The sequence below is a fragment of the Taudactylus pleione genome, unplaced genomic scaffold (genome assembly GCF_031769625.1).
Source record: "Taudactylus pleione unplaced genomic scaffold, aTauple2 ptg001352l, whole genome shotgun sequence".
NCBI lineage: Eukaryota > Metazoa > Chordata > Amphibia > Anura > Myobatrachidae > Taudactylus > Taudactylus pleione.
Window position 1 is genome coordinate 232,947 of NW_028285752.1, and position 18,376 is coordinate 251,322.

An 18,376-nucleotide genomic window follows, 5' to 3' on the forward strand; every position below is an offset into this window, starting at 1 on the left:
GGTATATGGAGGGTGCAGGGTAAGTCCAGCAGGTTGGAGCAGGCAAGGGTCAGGCTAGAAGCATATACAAGCAGGCAGGTAAGGCACAGGTACTCTCTCTCAGCTGCAGCTGAGAAACACATTGCACTGGCAAAGGAAAGAAGGTTCTGGACCTTCCTAAATACTCAGTGTCGCGCTGTGACTGGCTGGAATGAGCACATGACCTACCAGGATTGGACAGCCGGAATCACATGGCTGTAGGCAAGATGGCGGCGCACATGCTAACGGAAATAATCACCGCCAGACCTCACCAGGCCTAGTGACAATGTGCCCACACTGAACCATGTGCAGCCAATGCCCCTCGCCAAACACCAGCACCGCTGCCAGAGCCATAACGAGGACACTCACCAGGCTTCTCCGGATGGGCAGCATGGAACCTCTTGATGAGTGCAGGAGCATGGACATCTCGGGCATCGGTCCAACAATGTTCAAATGTCCTCTGCAAATGTCCTCTGCATCGGTACTGCAAATTTCCTCTGCGGAGACGGGAATCCAAGACCTGGGTGACCTCAAACGCTATGCCCCTTTCAGTCTGGACATGGGGAGAAGCAGGCAGAACTCTGTGAAATTTGTTTAGCACCAGGGGTTTCAACAGGGAGACATGGAAGGAATTGGGAATTTTCAGATAAGGGGGTTGTTGAAGGCAATAAGCCACGGGGTTAATGATTTCTATGATGGAGAAGGGCCCGATGAAGCGTGGAGCAAATTTCATGGATGGCACTCGAAGTCGTAGGTTCCGGGTGGACAACCAGAACTGGTCTCCAACTTGCATACGTGGTATTTTCCTACGCTTCTTATCCGCTTGAAATTTATAACGGGTTGACGCCTTCTCCAGGTCAGTATGAACTTGAGACCAGATTGAATCAAATTTCCATACAGTGTCTTCTACAGCTGGGGCATCAAAGACGGGCAGGCTTTGAAATTCAGGGACCCGAGGATGAAGGCCGTAGACCACTTGGAATAGTGTTTGATTCGTAGAAGAGTGGTAGGAGGTGTTATGAGCAAATTCAGCCAATGGCAGCAATGCAGACCAATTGTCCTGTGAAGATGTCATAAAAATCCTCAGGAAGGTCTCAAGGTCTTGATTAACCCTCTCAGTGGAACCGTTGCTTTGTGGGTGATAAGCTGTAGAAAGATTTAGCTTTACTTGCAATACGGAACATAAGGCTCTACAAAATTTTGCTGTGAACTGAACACCACAGTCAGAGACTATCTCAGCTGGAAGACCATGGAGACGGAAAATATGTTGGACGAACAAGTGAGCCAGGTCAGGAGCAGAAGGCAATTTCTTTAGTGGTATGTAATGGACCATTTTAGAGAATCGGTCTACTGCGACCCAAATGGTAGTGAACCCTTGAGAATTCGGCAGATCCGTGACGAAGTCCATGGAGAGATGCGTCCATGGACATGATGGAATAGGTAGTGGCAATAACTCACCAGCCAGTGCCTGACGTGAAGATTAATGCTGGGCACGCAAAGAACATGAAGAAATAAATTCCGACACGTCTGATTTCATGGATGGCCACCAATAACCTCTCTTTAAAAATTCCAAGGTCTTCCGGGTACCTGAGTGACCTGCAAAGCGAGAGGAATGAGCCCAGGTGAGGAGCTGCTTCCTTAACTCTGGGGCCACAAAGGACTTCCCTGTAGGAGGCTGTAGCTGTAAGGTGGCGAAGACTCTTGACTCCAAAACAGGGGTATTTTGTTGATTCTCTGATTTGTCATCACAGCGGAAAGATCTGGACAGGGCATCTGCCTTTTGATTAAGGGCTCCAGACTGGAAGGTCAGGGCGAACTGGAACCGAGCAAAAAATATCACCTATCGGGCCAAACGAGGACTCATGCACTGAAGATTCTTGAGGAAGAGCAAATTTCTATGGTCCGTGAAGACAGTGAAGGGAAACTTGGCCCCTTCCAGCAGGTATCTCCATTCTTTTAAGGCTAACTTTACTGCTAAAAGTTCTTGTTCACCAATGGCATAACTTCTCTCAGCAGGAGAAAATTTCTTGAAGAACAACCCACATGGATGAACTCGATTATCGTAATAACGCTGTGAAAGAACGCACCCACGGCCTCTGAAGACGCATCCACTTCCACTAGAAATGGCCTATCCAGCTCTAGTTGTCATAAGACTGGAGCTGAAATAAACGCCTGTTTTAAAAGTGGAAAGCAGTCTCTGTCTCAGTGGCCATAGGGCAGGGTTAGCGTCTTTTCGGGTCAAGGCGGTAATGGGAGCCAACAATGATGAAAATCCTTTAATAAAACGCCTATAGTAGTTGGCGAACCCAAGCAATCTCTGGATGGCTTTCAACGTTTGAGGACGGGTCCAATCCAAAATCGCCTGCACCTTCTTGGGGTCCATTTCTAGACTGGAGCCAGAGATGACGTAACCAAGGAATGGCACACTGGGAACCCCAAAGACACATTTCTCCAGTTTGCAGTAAAGGTGGTTCTTTCTTAGACGGGACAATACTTCCTTCACATGTTCATGATGTTTTGTTACAGAAGACAAGAAAATCAATATATCGTCCAGGTAAACTACAACCGAGACATACAACAGGTCCCGGAAAATGTCATTAACAAAGCCCTGAAACACGGCAGGGGCATTGCACAACCCAAAGGGCATCACAAGGTATTCAAAGTGTCCATCTCTAGTATTAAAGGCGGTCTTCCATTCATCGCCAGCACAAATGTGGATTAGATTATAAGCCCCTCTGAGATCCAGTTTTGAGAATATGATGGACCCTTTAACTCTGGCAAACAATTCTGTGATAAGGGGAAGAGGATACCGATTTTTAATCATTATATCATTGAGGCCCCGGTAATATATACAAGGTCTTAGGCCTCCGTCTTTCTTTCCAACGAAAAAGAAGCCGGCTCCAGCGGGAGAGGTGGAAGGTCAAATAAACCCCTTTTCTAGGTTGTCCTGGATGTACTCTGATATGGCTTGAGTCTCAGGCATGGATAGAGGATAGGTGCGACCACGGGGTGGCATCTTGTCAGGCAGCAGCTCGATAGGACAGCCCCATTCTCTGTGGGGAGGTAAGACGTTCGCCTGTTGCTCGGAAAAAACATCAGAGAACATCTGGTACTCCTTGGGTATAGCTGGAGATGGTAACGGAGTTGTCTTTCTTACAGGTCGTGTTTTGGGAAGACAGGATTTCTGACAGTCAGTTCCCCATGAAAGAATCTGCATTGAGCACCAGTCTATCCTGGGATTATGTTGGCTTAACCAGGGTAGTCCCAAGATGATTTCTTGAGAAGTCTCTGGTATCACAAAGAATTTTAAATACTCTGAGTGGAGTGCCCCAACACGAACTAATACTGGTTGATTTTCCTTGGTGACCAGTCCTTTAGCTAGAGGACGTCCATCTACAGAAGTCAGGGAAATTGCTTGCTTGAGAGATGAACAAGGAATCTGTAGTTTATCAACTAGGCAGGAAGTCATGAAGTTTCCTGCTGCTCCAGAGTCTAATAGAGCAGAGACGAAGACAGGGTTGGGCTTGAGATCCAAAGCTAAGGAAATCTTGAAATCTTTAGTGTTTGGGGACGGGCGAATAACTCCTAACTTGATGTCCCCAAGGTCAGGTAGGAATGGGCGTTTCCCGACTTGCGGGAGCAGGAGGCCACCAGGTGACCCGAATCTCTGTAGTACAGACAGAAGTTTTTTATCATCCTTCTCTGACGTTCCTCTTTGGAGAGATGGGTTTGGTTCACCTGCATGGGTTCCTCATCTATAGGAGGATGGGGTGGACGGGTAGGCAAGGGAGACGTAAATGAACTTTGCCGGTCAGTTCTGTGCTTTTCAGCCTGACGTTCTCTGAAGCGTAGGTCAATTTTGTTGCAGAGTGAGATAATATCATTTAAATTGGTAGGAAGCTCACGGGTAATCAGATCATCTTTTAATCGGTTGGACAGACCATGCCAAAAAGCTGAGGTGAGGGCCTCCTCATTCCACTTAAGCTCTTATGCCAAGATTTGAACCTGTACGGCATATTGACTGACAGGATGGGTTCCTTGTCTCTGGGTCATGATGATGGACGATGCTGACACTGTGCATCCAGGTTCATCGAGAATCCTCCTGAATGAAGATACAAAGTCTGTATAATTATCCAGCAGCGAGTCTGAACGCTCCCAGAGTGGGGAGGCCCAATCCAGAGCCAAGCCGGTCAGCAAGGACACGATGTATGCCACTTTAGTTCTAGCGGTTGGGAAGTTATCAGGCTGTAACATAAAGTGTATATCACACTGATTTAAAAAACCACGACAGAGCTTAGGATTGCTGTCAAATTTGCTTGGCATGGGTAGATGTAGACCAGGGGATACCCTGGTCCCTGTATTACCAGGCACAGGAGGAGGTGAAGTTGCTGATACCCCAGGGGTGATTAACTAGATTTGCAGAGTATCTTGGCGTTTAGACATCTCCTGTAGCAACTGGGCCATTTGATGTTGCATAGCTTCCAGGTTTTCTAAACGACCAGCAATACAGCGAAAAAAATCAACTCCAGACTCCTGTTCCGTGGCCGGATCCATGGGGCCAGTGCAAACTGTGAGGTTCTGTATTTGTTGTGGACCCGGGGTGGTGATAGGAGCAGACACAGAAGCACACTTAAATGAAAAAGTGGAGTTTTTATTTAATAAGTGACTTAGAAGACATGGGAATGGCAAATGAAAAAGTCCAGGTATAGCACTAAAGTGCACTTGATAACTGTAGTGGGGGTTAATGGGGAAGTGTCCAGATAGTGACAGGCAGGAACAGTCCAGTAAATAAGTATGGTGAGCTGAAACCAGAATGCAGGTTTGATGAGCTGTAACTGAATGCAGGTTTGGTGAGCTGTAACTGATGCAGGCAGAGGTAGTGAAGTCCAGCTGGGAGTAAAATGAAGCAAGGTGCAGGGAAACAGCAGGTTCAGGTACTCAGGGGGTCATTCAGACCCGCTCGTGAGAGCAGGACGCTCGCAAGCGGGTCGATGGTGCCGAATTGCGCATGCGCACGACGGAGGGAGCTCCGTCGTGCGCATGCGCGAGACCCGAATAACGATGGCCAAGCCGTCGTTATGGGTCTTGCACCAAAGGGGGCGTGCTGTCGATGGTGAGTGACAGCACGCCCCCTTTGGTGGTCGTGCTGGGGGCGTGGCTGCCAGACGGAGGCGTTTCCATGGGAACGCCTACCGTCTGAGTCCGGCCCCACTGACATCACTAGTGATGTCAGTGGGAGTGATTTTGGCTCTGATAGAGCCAAAATCACTCCAGGGCTTGCGGTCACCGAGACCCTACCGCAGGGTCTTGTCGCAAGCCTGATGGTCGCGATGTTCTTGACCATCGTGACCATCATCATGGACACTCGCTATAGCTGTGGGTGGTAACCCACAGCAATGCGAGCGTCCATGAGGCCACTCCAAGTTGAGGGAGGAGGGCCCTGATTCAGAGCGAGCGCTCTGGTCAGAGCGTCCGGCTCTGAATCAGGCCCTCAGTCAGGTAAGAAGGTATATGGAGGGTGCAGGGTAAGTCCAGTAGGTTGGAGCAGGCAAGGTTCAGGCTAGAAGCGTATAACAAGCAGGCAGGCAAGGCACAGGTACTCTCTCTCAGCCGCAGCTGAGAAACACGTTGCACTGGCAAAGGAAGGAAGGCTCTGGACCTTCCTAAATACTCAGTGCCATGCTGTGATTGGCTGGAACGAGCACATGACCTACCAGGATTGGACAGCCGGAATCACATGGCCGCAGGCAACATGGGGGCGCCTATGCCAATGGAACGGAAACACCGCCAGACCTCACCAGGCCTAGTGACAATGTGCCCGCATAGAACCACGCACAGCCAATGCCCCTAGCCAAACACGAGCACCGCTGCCAGAGATCCCCCGCCATATTGACCTCACAGGTAATACCCGGTGACTACCATGCCGAGAAACCCTGGCCATGACAAATAATGTGTATGACATATTTCTGTGCTATTGTGTATCAATAATGTGTATTCCATATTGCTGTGCTATCATGTCTTAATAATGTGTATTCCATATTGCTGCGCTATTGTGTATTAATAATATGTATTCCATATTGCTGCGCTATTGTGTATTAATAAAGTGTATTCCATATCGCTGTGCTATTGTGTATCAATAATGTGTATTCTATATTGCTGTGCTATTGTGTATCAATAATGTGTATTCTATATCGCTGTGCTATTGTTTATTTATAATGTGTATTCCATATTGCTGTGCTATTGTGTATTAATAATGTGTATTCCATATTGCTGTGCTGTTGTGTATCAATAATGTGTATTCCATATTGTGTATCAATGATGTGTTTTCCATGTTGCTGTGCTATCGTGTATTAATAATGTGTATTCCATATAGCTGTGCTATTGTGTATTAATAATGTGTATTCCATATAGCTGTGCTATTGTGTATTAATAATGTGTATTCCATATAGCTGTGCTATTGTGTATTAATAATGTGTATTCCATATAGCTGTGCTATTGTGTATTAATAATGTGTATTCCATATAGCTGAGTTATTGCATATCATATAGATACAAACTGATAGAAATCTGGAGATAGTATTGCTCCCGAGAGTTTACAATTTAAGGTTTTATTGAATGATAATGAGTCACTATTATCACAAAACAAATGTTATTTATTAGACTTTATTTAAGAGTTAAGAAAAAATATGATGATCATTACTATAGTATATGAACCTGATATCAGTATAATGAGATACCGATAATGAGATACCGATAATGAGATACCGATAAGAGATACCGATAAGAGATACCGATAATGAGATACCGATAATGAGATACTGATAATGAGATACAGATAATGAGATACAGATAATGAGATACAGATAATGGGATACTGATAATGAGATACAGATAATGAGATACAGATATTGAGATACAGATATTGAGATACAGATAATGATATACAGATAATGAGATACAGATAATGAGATACAGATAATGGGATACAGATAATGAGATACAGATAATGAGATACAGATATTGAGATACAGATAATGAGATACAGATAATGAGATACAGATATTGAGATACAGATAATGGGATACAGATAATGAGATACTGATAATGAGATACTGATAATGGGATGCCGATAATGAGATTATGAGATACTGATTATGAGATACAGATAATGAGATACAGATAATGAGATACAGATATTGAGATACAGATAATGAGATACAGATAATGATATTCTGATAATGAGTTACAGATAATGAGATACAGATAATGAGATACAGATAATGGGATACTGATAATGAGATACAGATAATGAGATACAGATATTGAGATACAGATAATGAGATACAGATAATGAGATACAGATATTGAGATACAGATATTGAGATACAGATATTGAGATACAGATAATGGGATACAGATATTGGGATACTGATAATGAGATACTGATAATGGGATGCCGATAATGAGATTATGAGATACTGATTATGAGATACAGATAATGAGATACAGATAATGAGATACAGATATTGAGATACAGATAATGAGATACAGATAATGATATTCTGATAATGAGTTACAGATAATGAGATACAGATAATGAGATACAGATAATGGGATACTGATAATGAGATACAGATAATGAGATACAGATATTGAGATACAGATAATGAGATACAGATAATGAGATACAGATATTGAGATACAGATATTGAGATACAGATATTGAGATACAGATAATGGGATACAGATATTGGGATACTGATAATGAGATACTGATAATGGGATGCCGATAATGAGATTATGAGATACTGATTATGAGATACAGATAATGAGATACAGATAATGAGATACAGATATTGAGATACAGATAATGAGATACAGATAATGATATTCTGATAATGAGTTACAGATAATGAGATACAGATAATGAGATGCAGATAATGAGATACTGGTAATGAGATACATATAATGAGATACTGGTAATGAGAAACAGATAATGAGATACTTTTAATGAGATACAGATAATGAGATACAAATAATGAGATACAGATAATGAGATACTGGGTAATGAGATACAGATAATGAGATACAGATATTGAGATACCGATAAGAGATACCGATAATGAGATACCGATAATGAGATACTGATAATGAGATACAGATAATGAGATACAGATAATGAGATACAGATAATGGGATACTGATAATGAGATACAGATAATGAGATACAGATATTGAGATACAGATATTGAGATACAGATAATGAGATACAGATAATGGGATACAGATAATGAGATACAGATAATGAGATACAGATAATGGGATACTGATAATGAGATACAGATAATGAGATACAGATATTGAGATACAGATAATGAGATACAGATAATGAGATACAGATATTGAGATACAGATATTGAGATACAGATAATGGGATACAGATAATGGGATACTGATAATGAGATACCGATAATGGGATGCCGATAATGAGATTATGAGATACTGATTATGAGATACAGATAATGAGATACAGATAATGAGATACAGATATTGAGATACAGATAATGAGATACAGATAATGATATTCTGATAATGAGTTACAGATAATGAGATTCAAATAATGAGATACAGATAATGGGATACTGATAATGAGATACAGATAATGAGATACAGATATTGAGATACAGATAATGAGATACAGATAATGAAATACAGATATTGAGATACAGATATTGAGATACAGATAATGGGATACAGATATTGGGATACTGATAATGAGATACTGATAATGGGATGCCGATAATGAGATTATGAGATACTGATTATGAGATACAGATAATGAGATACAGATAATGAGATACAGATATTGAGATACAGATAATGAGATACAGATAATGATATTCTGATAATGAGTTACAGATAATGAGATACAGATAATGAGATGCAGATAATGAGATACTGATAATGAGATACATATAATGAGATACTGGTAATGATATTCTGATAATGAGTTACAGATAATGAGATACAGATAATGAGATGCAGATAATGAGATACTGGTAATGAGATACATATAATGAGATACTGGTAATGAGAAACAGATAATGAGATACTTTTAATGAGATACAGATAATGAGATACAAATAATGAGATACAGATAATGAGATACTGGGTAATGAGATACAGATAATGAGATACAGATATTGAGATACCGATATTGAGATACCGATAATGAGATACCGATAATGAGATACAGATAATGAGATACAGATAATGAGATAAAGATAATGAGTTACAGATAATGAGATGTAGATAATGAGATACAGATAATGAGTTACAGATAATGAGATACAGATAATGAGATACAGATAATGAGATACAGATAATGAGATACAGATAATGATATTCTGATAATGAGTTACAGATAATGAGATACAGATAATGAGATGCAGATAATGAGATACTGGTAATGAGATACATATAATGAGATACTGGTAATGAGAAACAGATAATGAGATACTTTTAATGAGATACAGATAATGAGATACAAATAATGAGATACAGATAATGAGATACTGGGTAATGAGATACAGATAATGAGATACAGATATTGAGATACCGATATTGAGATACCGATAATGAGATACCGATAATGAGATACAGATAATGAGATACAGATAATGAGATAAAGATAATGAAATACTGATAATGAGTTACAGATAATGAGATGTAGATAATGAGATGCAGATAATGAGATACTGGTAATGAGATACAGATAATGAGATACTGATAATGAGATACACATAATGAGATACTGGTAATGAGATACATATAATGAGATACTGGTAATGAGAAACAGATAATGAGATACTGGTAATGAGATACAGATAATGAGATACTGATAATGATATACTGGTAATGAGATACTGGTAATGAGATATAGATAATGAGATACAGATAATGAGATACTGGTAATGAGATACAGATAATGAGATACAAATAATGAGATACAGATAATGAGATACAGATAATGAGATACAAATAATGACATACAGCTAATGAGATACAGATAATGAAATACAGATAATGAGATACAGATAATGAGATACAGATAATGAGATACTGATAATGATATACTGATAGTGAGATACTGATATTGAGATACAGATAATGATATACAGACATTGAGATACAGATAATGAGATACAGACATTGAGATACAGACATTGAGATACAGATAATGAGATACAGATAATGAGATACTGATAATGATATACTGATAGTGAGATACTGATATTGAGATACAGATAATGATATACAGACATTGAGATACAGATAATGAGATACTGATAATGAGATACTGATAAAGAGATACCAATACCCAGATACCGATAACCAGATATAATGAGATACTGATAATGAGATTCCAAAACACAGGGTGTTTAGGCACGATAACGGGCTTTCCCCGACCTAACTTCCCGGCGCGAGGCTGTTTTCCAGGCGCAAAGGGCAGAAAACAGCCTCGCACCGGGACTTTTGTCGGATTTCTTCTCTCATCCCCGGAGAGAAGAAATCATTAGTCGGACTTGGCAGCGCGGTGTATTGAATAGCTCCGGGAGCTCACTCCCGGCGCTATTTACATCGCGTTGAATAAAATCGTGCCCATTGAGATACAGATAATGATATACAGATAATGAGATACCGATAACCAGATATGATGAGATACAGATAATGAGATACTGATAATTAAATACAGATAATGATATACAGATAATGAGATACAGATAATGAGATACATATAATGAGATACTGATAATGAGATACAGATAATGAGATACAGATAATGAGATACTGATAATGAGATACAGATATTGAGATACCGAAAATGAGATACAGATAATGAGATACAGATTTTGACATACTGATAATGAGATACAGATAATGAGATACTGATAATGAGATACAGATAATGAGATACTGATAATGAGATACAGATAATGAGATACTGATAATGAGATACAGATAATGAGATACTGATAATGAGATACAGATAATGAGATAATGATAATGAGATACAGATAAAGAGATACAGATTATGAGATACAGATAATGAGATTCTGATAATGAGATACTGATAATGAGATACCAATACCCAGATACCGATAACCAGACATAATGAGATACAGATAATGAGATACTGATAATGAGATACAAATAATGCGATACTGATAATGAAATACGGATAATGAGATAATGATAATGAGATACAGATAAAGAGATACAGATAATGAGATACTGATAATGAGATCCAGATAATGAGATATAGATAATGAGGTACGGATTATGAGATACAGATAATGAGATTCTGATAATGAGATACTGATAATGAGATACCAATACCCAGATACCGATAACCAGACATAATGAGATACAGATAATGAGATACTGATAATGAGATACCGATACCCAGATACTGTTAACCAGATTAAGGGCTCTATTTCTTAACATTATTTTGACTAAAAGAAAGTGAAAAAGGGTGTTTTGTGTTTTCACACCCTTTTCAAATTTTTTTAGTATCACCTATAGTTATTACAGGGTAATTGGAGTAGAATTCGTAAAATTCTACTCCAGCCCCTAAGTATCACTTATTTTTAGTAATCAGATTGCATTTCCCATAATTGTAATGGGAAATGTGATCCGACCAAAGTAACTAAAAATAAACTGTAAAAAAATATCAGGGAAAGCCCTGTGATAATGACGCAACCTGGAGGTGGCGTTATCCAGGGTCTCCCCTGGTTACCGGGCTCCTGCCCTGCTCTAACGGGGAGAGCAGAGCCCGTTGCCGGTCCCAGTAATCAGCTGTGTGGTCTAAACAGACCGCAAGCTGATCTCTGCTAAACAGACCACACACTGATCACTGCAAAAAAAAAAATTGGTAAAAAAATAATTTACTTACCTGACTCCAGGGACCGGTGATCGGGCCTCCGGTGATGGCTCCCCTCTGGTCAGCTGGTCTCCCATAGTGCACTGCTGCCCGGTCATCAGGTGATCGGGTCCCAGTGCAGTATGGGAGATCACCTGACCGGAGGCATGGAGGATATCACCGGAGGCCTGGATCATGCAGGTAAGTGCTATTAAGGGAGAGGGGGGGTCGCGGGGGACCTCTAATTGTGGGGGGTGGGGCTTAGCACCAGGGGCAGGGCTTAGCGCGGGGTAGCAGCGGCGGCCTGTTGGTGCATGCGCAGGTACTTAGTCATGGTATTTTTTGCAAAAATACAGTGACTAGTGTGCGGAGGGGATTCACAAGGACAGAGCTTTATAGTAAATCCCAGTGATAATATCACACTACAATCTGCATTCAATATGCGGATTGTAGTAAATAGAGCCCATAATGAGATACAGATAATGAGATACCGATAACCAGATTTAATGAGGTACAGAAAATGAGATACTGATAATTAAATACAGATAATATACAGATAATGAAATACAGATGAGATACTGATAATGAGATACAGATAATGAGATACAGGTAATGGGCACGATTCTATTCAACGCGATGTAAATAGCACCGGGAGATAGCTCCCGGAGCTATTCAATTCATCGCGATGTTAGGTCGGGGAAGGCTCGTTCTCGCGCCTTAAACAGGGTGTTTAGGTGCGATAACAGGCATTCCCCGACCTAACTTCCCGGCGCGAGGCTGTTTTCCAGGCGCGAAGGGCAGAAAACAGCCTTGCGCCGGGACTTTTGTCGGATTTCTTTTCTCATCCCCGGAGGGATGAGAGAAGAATCATTAGTTGGACTTGGCAGCGCGGTGTATTGAATAGATCCGGGAGCTCACTCCCAGCGCTATTTACATCGCGTTGAATAGAATCGTGCCCATTGAGATACAGATAATGATATACAGATAATGGGATACCGATAACCAGATATGATGAGATACAGATAATGAGATACTGATAATTAAATACAGATAATGATATACAGATAATGAGATACAGATAATGAGATACCGATGATGAGATACTGGTAATGAGATACAGATAATGAGATACCGATAATGAGATGTCCATAATTAGTTGCCAATAATGAGATGCCGTTTACCAGATACCGATAACCAGATACTGAAAATGATATACCAGTAATGAGATACTGGTATTGAGATCTTGACAGGGATGTAGGGCCTGATTTAGAGCCGTTCGTAAGTGGCCTCTCGTTCACTCTGAGCGATGTTTGCCCAACTGCGCATCCGTACGGATCGTTATACGCATGGCGAACCAGTCAGTGCGGTCGAAATTTATGTGCTCACAAAATAGTGAATGCCTGATAATTTGAGTGACAGGAGGAGGCGTATGTGGGTGGTAACAGGGGAAGGTGCTTGAAAACGGGGAGTGGAGATCAGAACGCAGGCGTGCTTAAAGGTCAAAACGGGCGTTTTAAGGGTGTGCATAATTAGAACAGCAGCGTCATTGACCACGTCACTGGGTTATTTTATAGCCAGAACTGCTCGCAAGATTGTGGTAGCAAAAACCAACCACAAGAATAGCGAGCAGTTCATACGCTGGTCGATGTACTCGATTAAACTAATAAATAGCGGACATGACGTAGGATGCGAGCGTCCAGGGGGCGTAGTTTCCAAAAAACGACCACAAGTTTTGCTCGCTCGTTCAGACCTAGAGGCGTGAACAGACCGCAAAGAGCAAACGGTTCATTTGAATAGCCACCCTTATTTTCTGGATGAGCTAGCGCTAATTGCGTCCGGCTCTGAATCAGGCCCATAGAGAGCAGCTCCGGGTACTGTAGTGGGCATGGCCTAATCGGGGAGTGGCAATGCATCCTACAAAAAAATCTGTGAATAAAATAGTATGTGTGGCTTCGGGGCGTGCCATTAGCGCTTCAGCCAGAGGCAGATTCATCGGGGTTTCACTTTGCAGCGCCATCTTGCTAAAGATGTCACTGGGTGCACATGGTGCATCGTAGGAGGAGGGACCTACTTGCCAGAGCAAGGTAAGTACACTCGGGAGGGAGGGCGGACCTGGACCCCTCCAACATGCTGGGGCCGGGTATATAGTAGCCGACCCACCCTCTCTCGGAGCCCCTGGATACTGATGATGAGATACTGATGGTGAGGTACTAATTAATGGTGAGGTACTGATGGTGAGGCAATAAGCTGCCCATGAATTTGAACCAGACAGTCTTCCTTCATATTATAATGTTTTGTTGTAGACAATGAGATGAGCCACTGAGACAGTCAGTGATCCAAGTAGCACCCACAATGCACAGAAGTCAAATAGACTATTTCTAGTATCCATCCATCTTCCAGTAGCTATAACCCACCTTCTTCGTTATGTCTCTGTCCAGGCTTTGGGAACATCTCCCCCCGCACGAAGGGTGGGAAGATTTTCTGCATTATTTACGCTCTGCTGGGAATCCCTTTGTTTGGCTTCTTATTGGCTGGTGTTGGAGATCAACTGGGAACAATATTTGGCAAAGGGATAGCGCGAGTGGAGGACATTTTTGTGGTAAGTATGTCCATCTTCTCTTAGTAAATGTATGAGCAGTTCTTGATTGGATGCCATCTCGCTATCGCTATGAGACAAGCAGAAACACAGTGACAACAATAGCAATCCAATGGCCCCCCTGTATTTTGGAGGTGTCGGCGAGCACTCTGTTCCAGCACGGGTGGCACACAGGGCAGCAGCTATTGGTGGCTGCCCATGTGCGAGTTTATGCAAATGGTATACAAAATCCTTCCCTAGTGGTACAGCCTTGCAGCCGGATGTGCAAGGACTGAGATGTGCACTGTTAGCGCTCGTGCCCGTTGTAATACTGATTAATGTGTCCTTAGATGCCACCATCAAAAATGGCACCATCCCTATGGTACTGTGTCTTACCAGGACCTCCAGTGCTTGCTTCTGGGCATCTGTGAACGCAGCTGCATGCACTGTTACGCCCACAACACACCTATAACACGCCCACTGAGTGGACTATTTCTGAGTGACCGCCCGTCACTTTTCCTCCACACTTCTGATACCCTCTGTCCCGATGGCCTCTGTGGATACTCTCTGCGCCGTAGAAGATTTCAGACGTTTTCACGCATGTGCAGTTACAAGTAATCACTCAGCTTCCATGAACATCGGCGCTGCGTGCAGATTACGTGCGCCTCAAGATCAGGCCCAAGGTCTATCATAAAATATGTACAGAGCAAATCAATCGATGGCTGTAAAAATTCTCATCCAGACTGAAAATAGTTTCTTTCCGCAGAAATGGAACGTGAGTCAGACGAAGATTCGCATCATCTCCACCGTCATCTTCATCTTGTTTGGATGTATCCTGTTTGTTGCTATTCCGGCTGTAATTTTCCAGCACATAGAGAACTGGCATACCCTAGATGCCTTCTACTTTGTAGTGATCACCCTAACGACCATTGGATTCGGAGACTACGTAGCTGGTAAGTCATTAGTCTCACAACTCTGGCGCAACTCACAATTTCTGCCACTTTTGCCCGTATCCGTAGACTTATGATGAAGGGATGCACTGGGGGTGGAAGGGGGTCTTCTGTCGTAAACAATGGGCCTGATTCAGCACGGATCCCACTTGCAACCGCGTCCGCAGATCGGCTGATGGTGCGTACTGCACATGCGTATGCACCACATTGCGCGTCCACAGCGATAGCATTGCGATCGCACTGCGATCACGCACACAGGAAGCTATCGCAGGGTCACCAACCGGACATTAGCATTTGGGGGTGGTGACGGGGGAGAGGTCGAAGAAATGCAGATGAGCCTGTCCGTTTGAGCGCCGTTGCATGGACGTGCATAAATTAGCCTCTGCAACGGCCTACGCAGCTTGTGTACCGTACTCACTGCGTGTGACGAGATTTGCAATTTCTGAGACAGCTCAGATCTGCTGTAATTGTGCGTGACAGGCCAATGTTCCTCCATGTTACAGATGTATACACAGGACTGTGAGGTATTACAGATGTGAGAAAGCAGTAGTGTGTGTCTCTATGCTGGCTGTGCTGTGGCTGATATTACAGATGTAGACACAGGATAGTGAGGTATTACAGATGTGAGATAGTAGTAGTGGGTGTCTCTATGCTGGCTGTGCTGTGGCTGATGTTACTGATGTATACACAGGACTGTGAGGTATTACAGATGTGAGATAGTAGTAGTGGGTGTCTCTATGCTGGCTGTGCTGTGGCTGATGTTACTGATGTATACACAGGACTGTGAGGTATTACAGATGTGAGATATCAGTAGTGGGTGTCTCTATGCTGGCTGAGCTGTGGCTGATGTTACAGATGTATACACAGGACTGTGATGTATTACAGATGTGAGATAGCAGTAGTGGGCGTCTCTATGCTGGCTGTGCTGTGTCTGATGTTACAGATATATACACAGGACTGTGAGGTATTACAGATGTGAGATAGCAGTAGTGGGTGTCTCTATGCTGGCTGAGCTGTGGCTGATGTTACAGATGTATACACAGGACTGTGAAGTATTATAGATGTGAGATAGCAGTACTTGGTGTCTCTATGCTGTCTGTGCTGTGGCTGATGTTACAGATGTATACACAGGACTGTGAGGTATTACAGATGTGAGATAGCAGTAGTGGGGTCTCTATGCTGGCTGAGCTGTGGCTGATGTTACAGATGTATACACAGGACTGTGAGGTATTACAGATGTGAGATAGCAGTAGTGGGTGTCTCTATACTGGCTGAGCTGTGGCTGATGTTACAGATATATACACAGGACTGTGAGGTATTACAGATGTGAGATAGCAGTAGTGGGGTCTCTATGCTGGCCGAGCTGTAGCTGATGTTGCTGATGTATACACAGGACTGTGAGGTATTACAGATGTGAGATAGCAGTAGTGGGTGTCTCTATGCTGGCTGTGCTGTGGCTGAAGTTACAGATGTATACACAGGACTGTGAGGTATTACAGATGTGAGATAGCAGTAGTGGGCGTCTCTATGCTGGCTGTGCTGTGGCTGATATTACAAATGTATACGCAGGCTGTGAGGTATTACAGATGTGAGATAGCAGTAGTGGGGTCTCTATGCTGGCTGAGCTGTAGCTGATGTTACTGATGTATACACAGGACTGTGAGGTATTACAGATGTGACATAGCAGTAGTGGGAGTCTCCATGCTGGCTGTGCTGTGGCTGATGTTACAGATGTATACACAGGACTGTGAGGTGTTACAGATGTGAGATAGCAGTAGTGGGTGTCTCTATGCTGGCTGACCTGTAGCTGATGTTACAGATGTATACATAGGACTGTGAGGTATTACAGATGTGAGATAGCAGTAGTAGGTGTCTCTATGCTGGCTGAGCTGTGGCTGATGTTACAGATGTATACACAGGACTGTGAGGTATTACAGATGTGAGATAGCAGTAAAGGGGTCTCTATGCTGGCTGTGCTGTAGCTGATGTTGATGATGTATACACAGGACTGTGAGGTATTACAGATGTGAGATAGCAGTAGTGGGTGGCTCTATGCTGGCTGTGCTGTGGCTGATATTACAGATGTATACACAGGACTGAGAGATTTTACAGATGTGAGAAAGCAGTAGTGGGTGTCTCTATGCTGGCTAAGCTGTGGCTGATGTTACAGATGTATACACAGGACTGTGAGGTATTACAGATGTGAGATAGCAGTAGTGGGTGTCTCTATGCTGGCTGTGCTGTAGCTGATGTTACTGATGTATACACAGGACTGAGAGGTATTACAGATCTGAGACAGCAGTAGTGGGCGTCTCTATGCTGGCTGTGCTGTGGCTGATGTTACTGATGTATACACAGGACTGTGAGGTATTACAGATGTGAGATAGCAGTAGTGGGGTCTCTGTGCTGGCTGAGCTGTGGTTGATGTTACAGATGTATACACAGGACTGTGAGGTATTACAGATGTGAGATAGCAGTAGTGGGTCTCTATGCTGGCTGAGCTGTAGCTGATGTTACTGATGTATACACAGAACTGTGAGGTATTACATTTGTGAGACAGCAGTAGTGGGTCTCTATGCTGGCTGTGCTGTGGCTGATGTTACTGATGTATACACAGGACTGTGAGGTATTACAGATGTGAGATAGCAGTAGTGGGGTCTCTATGCTGGTTGAGCTGTGGCTGATGTTACAGATGTATACACAGGACTGTGAGGTATTACAAATGTGAAATAGCAGTAGTGGGCGTCTCTATGCTGGCTGTGCTGTGGCTGATGCTACAGATGTATACACAGGACTGTGAGGTGTTACAGATGTGAGATAGCAGTAGTGGGTGTCTCTATGCTGGCTATGTAGTGGCTGAAGTTACAGATGTATACACAGGACTGTGAGGTATTATAGATGTGAGATAGCA

The 18,376-nt window shown here is 42.7% G+C and overlaps 1 protein-coding gene across 1 annotated transcript in view; it reads left to right on the forward strand.

Moving 5' to 3' along the window:
• Positions 1-18,376, forward strand: part of KCNK2 (potassium two pore domain channel subfamily K member 2) — a 215,269-nt gene that overhangs the window by 119,152 nt on the left and 77,741 nt on the right. The window contains exons 3-4 of the mRNA XM_088463388.1: positions 14,379-14,539; positions 15,282-15,468. Of these exons, the coding sequence (XP_088319514.1) occupies positions 14,379-14,539; positions 15,282-15,468 (348 nt within the window). The remainder of the gene's footprint in view (positions 1-14,378; positions 14,540-15,281; positions 15,469-18,376) is intronic.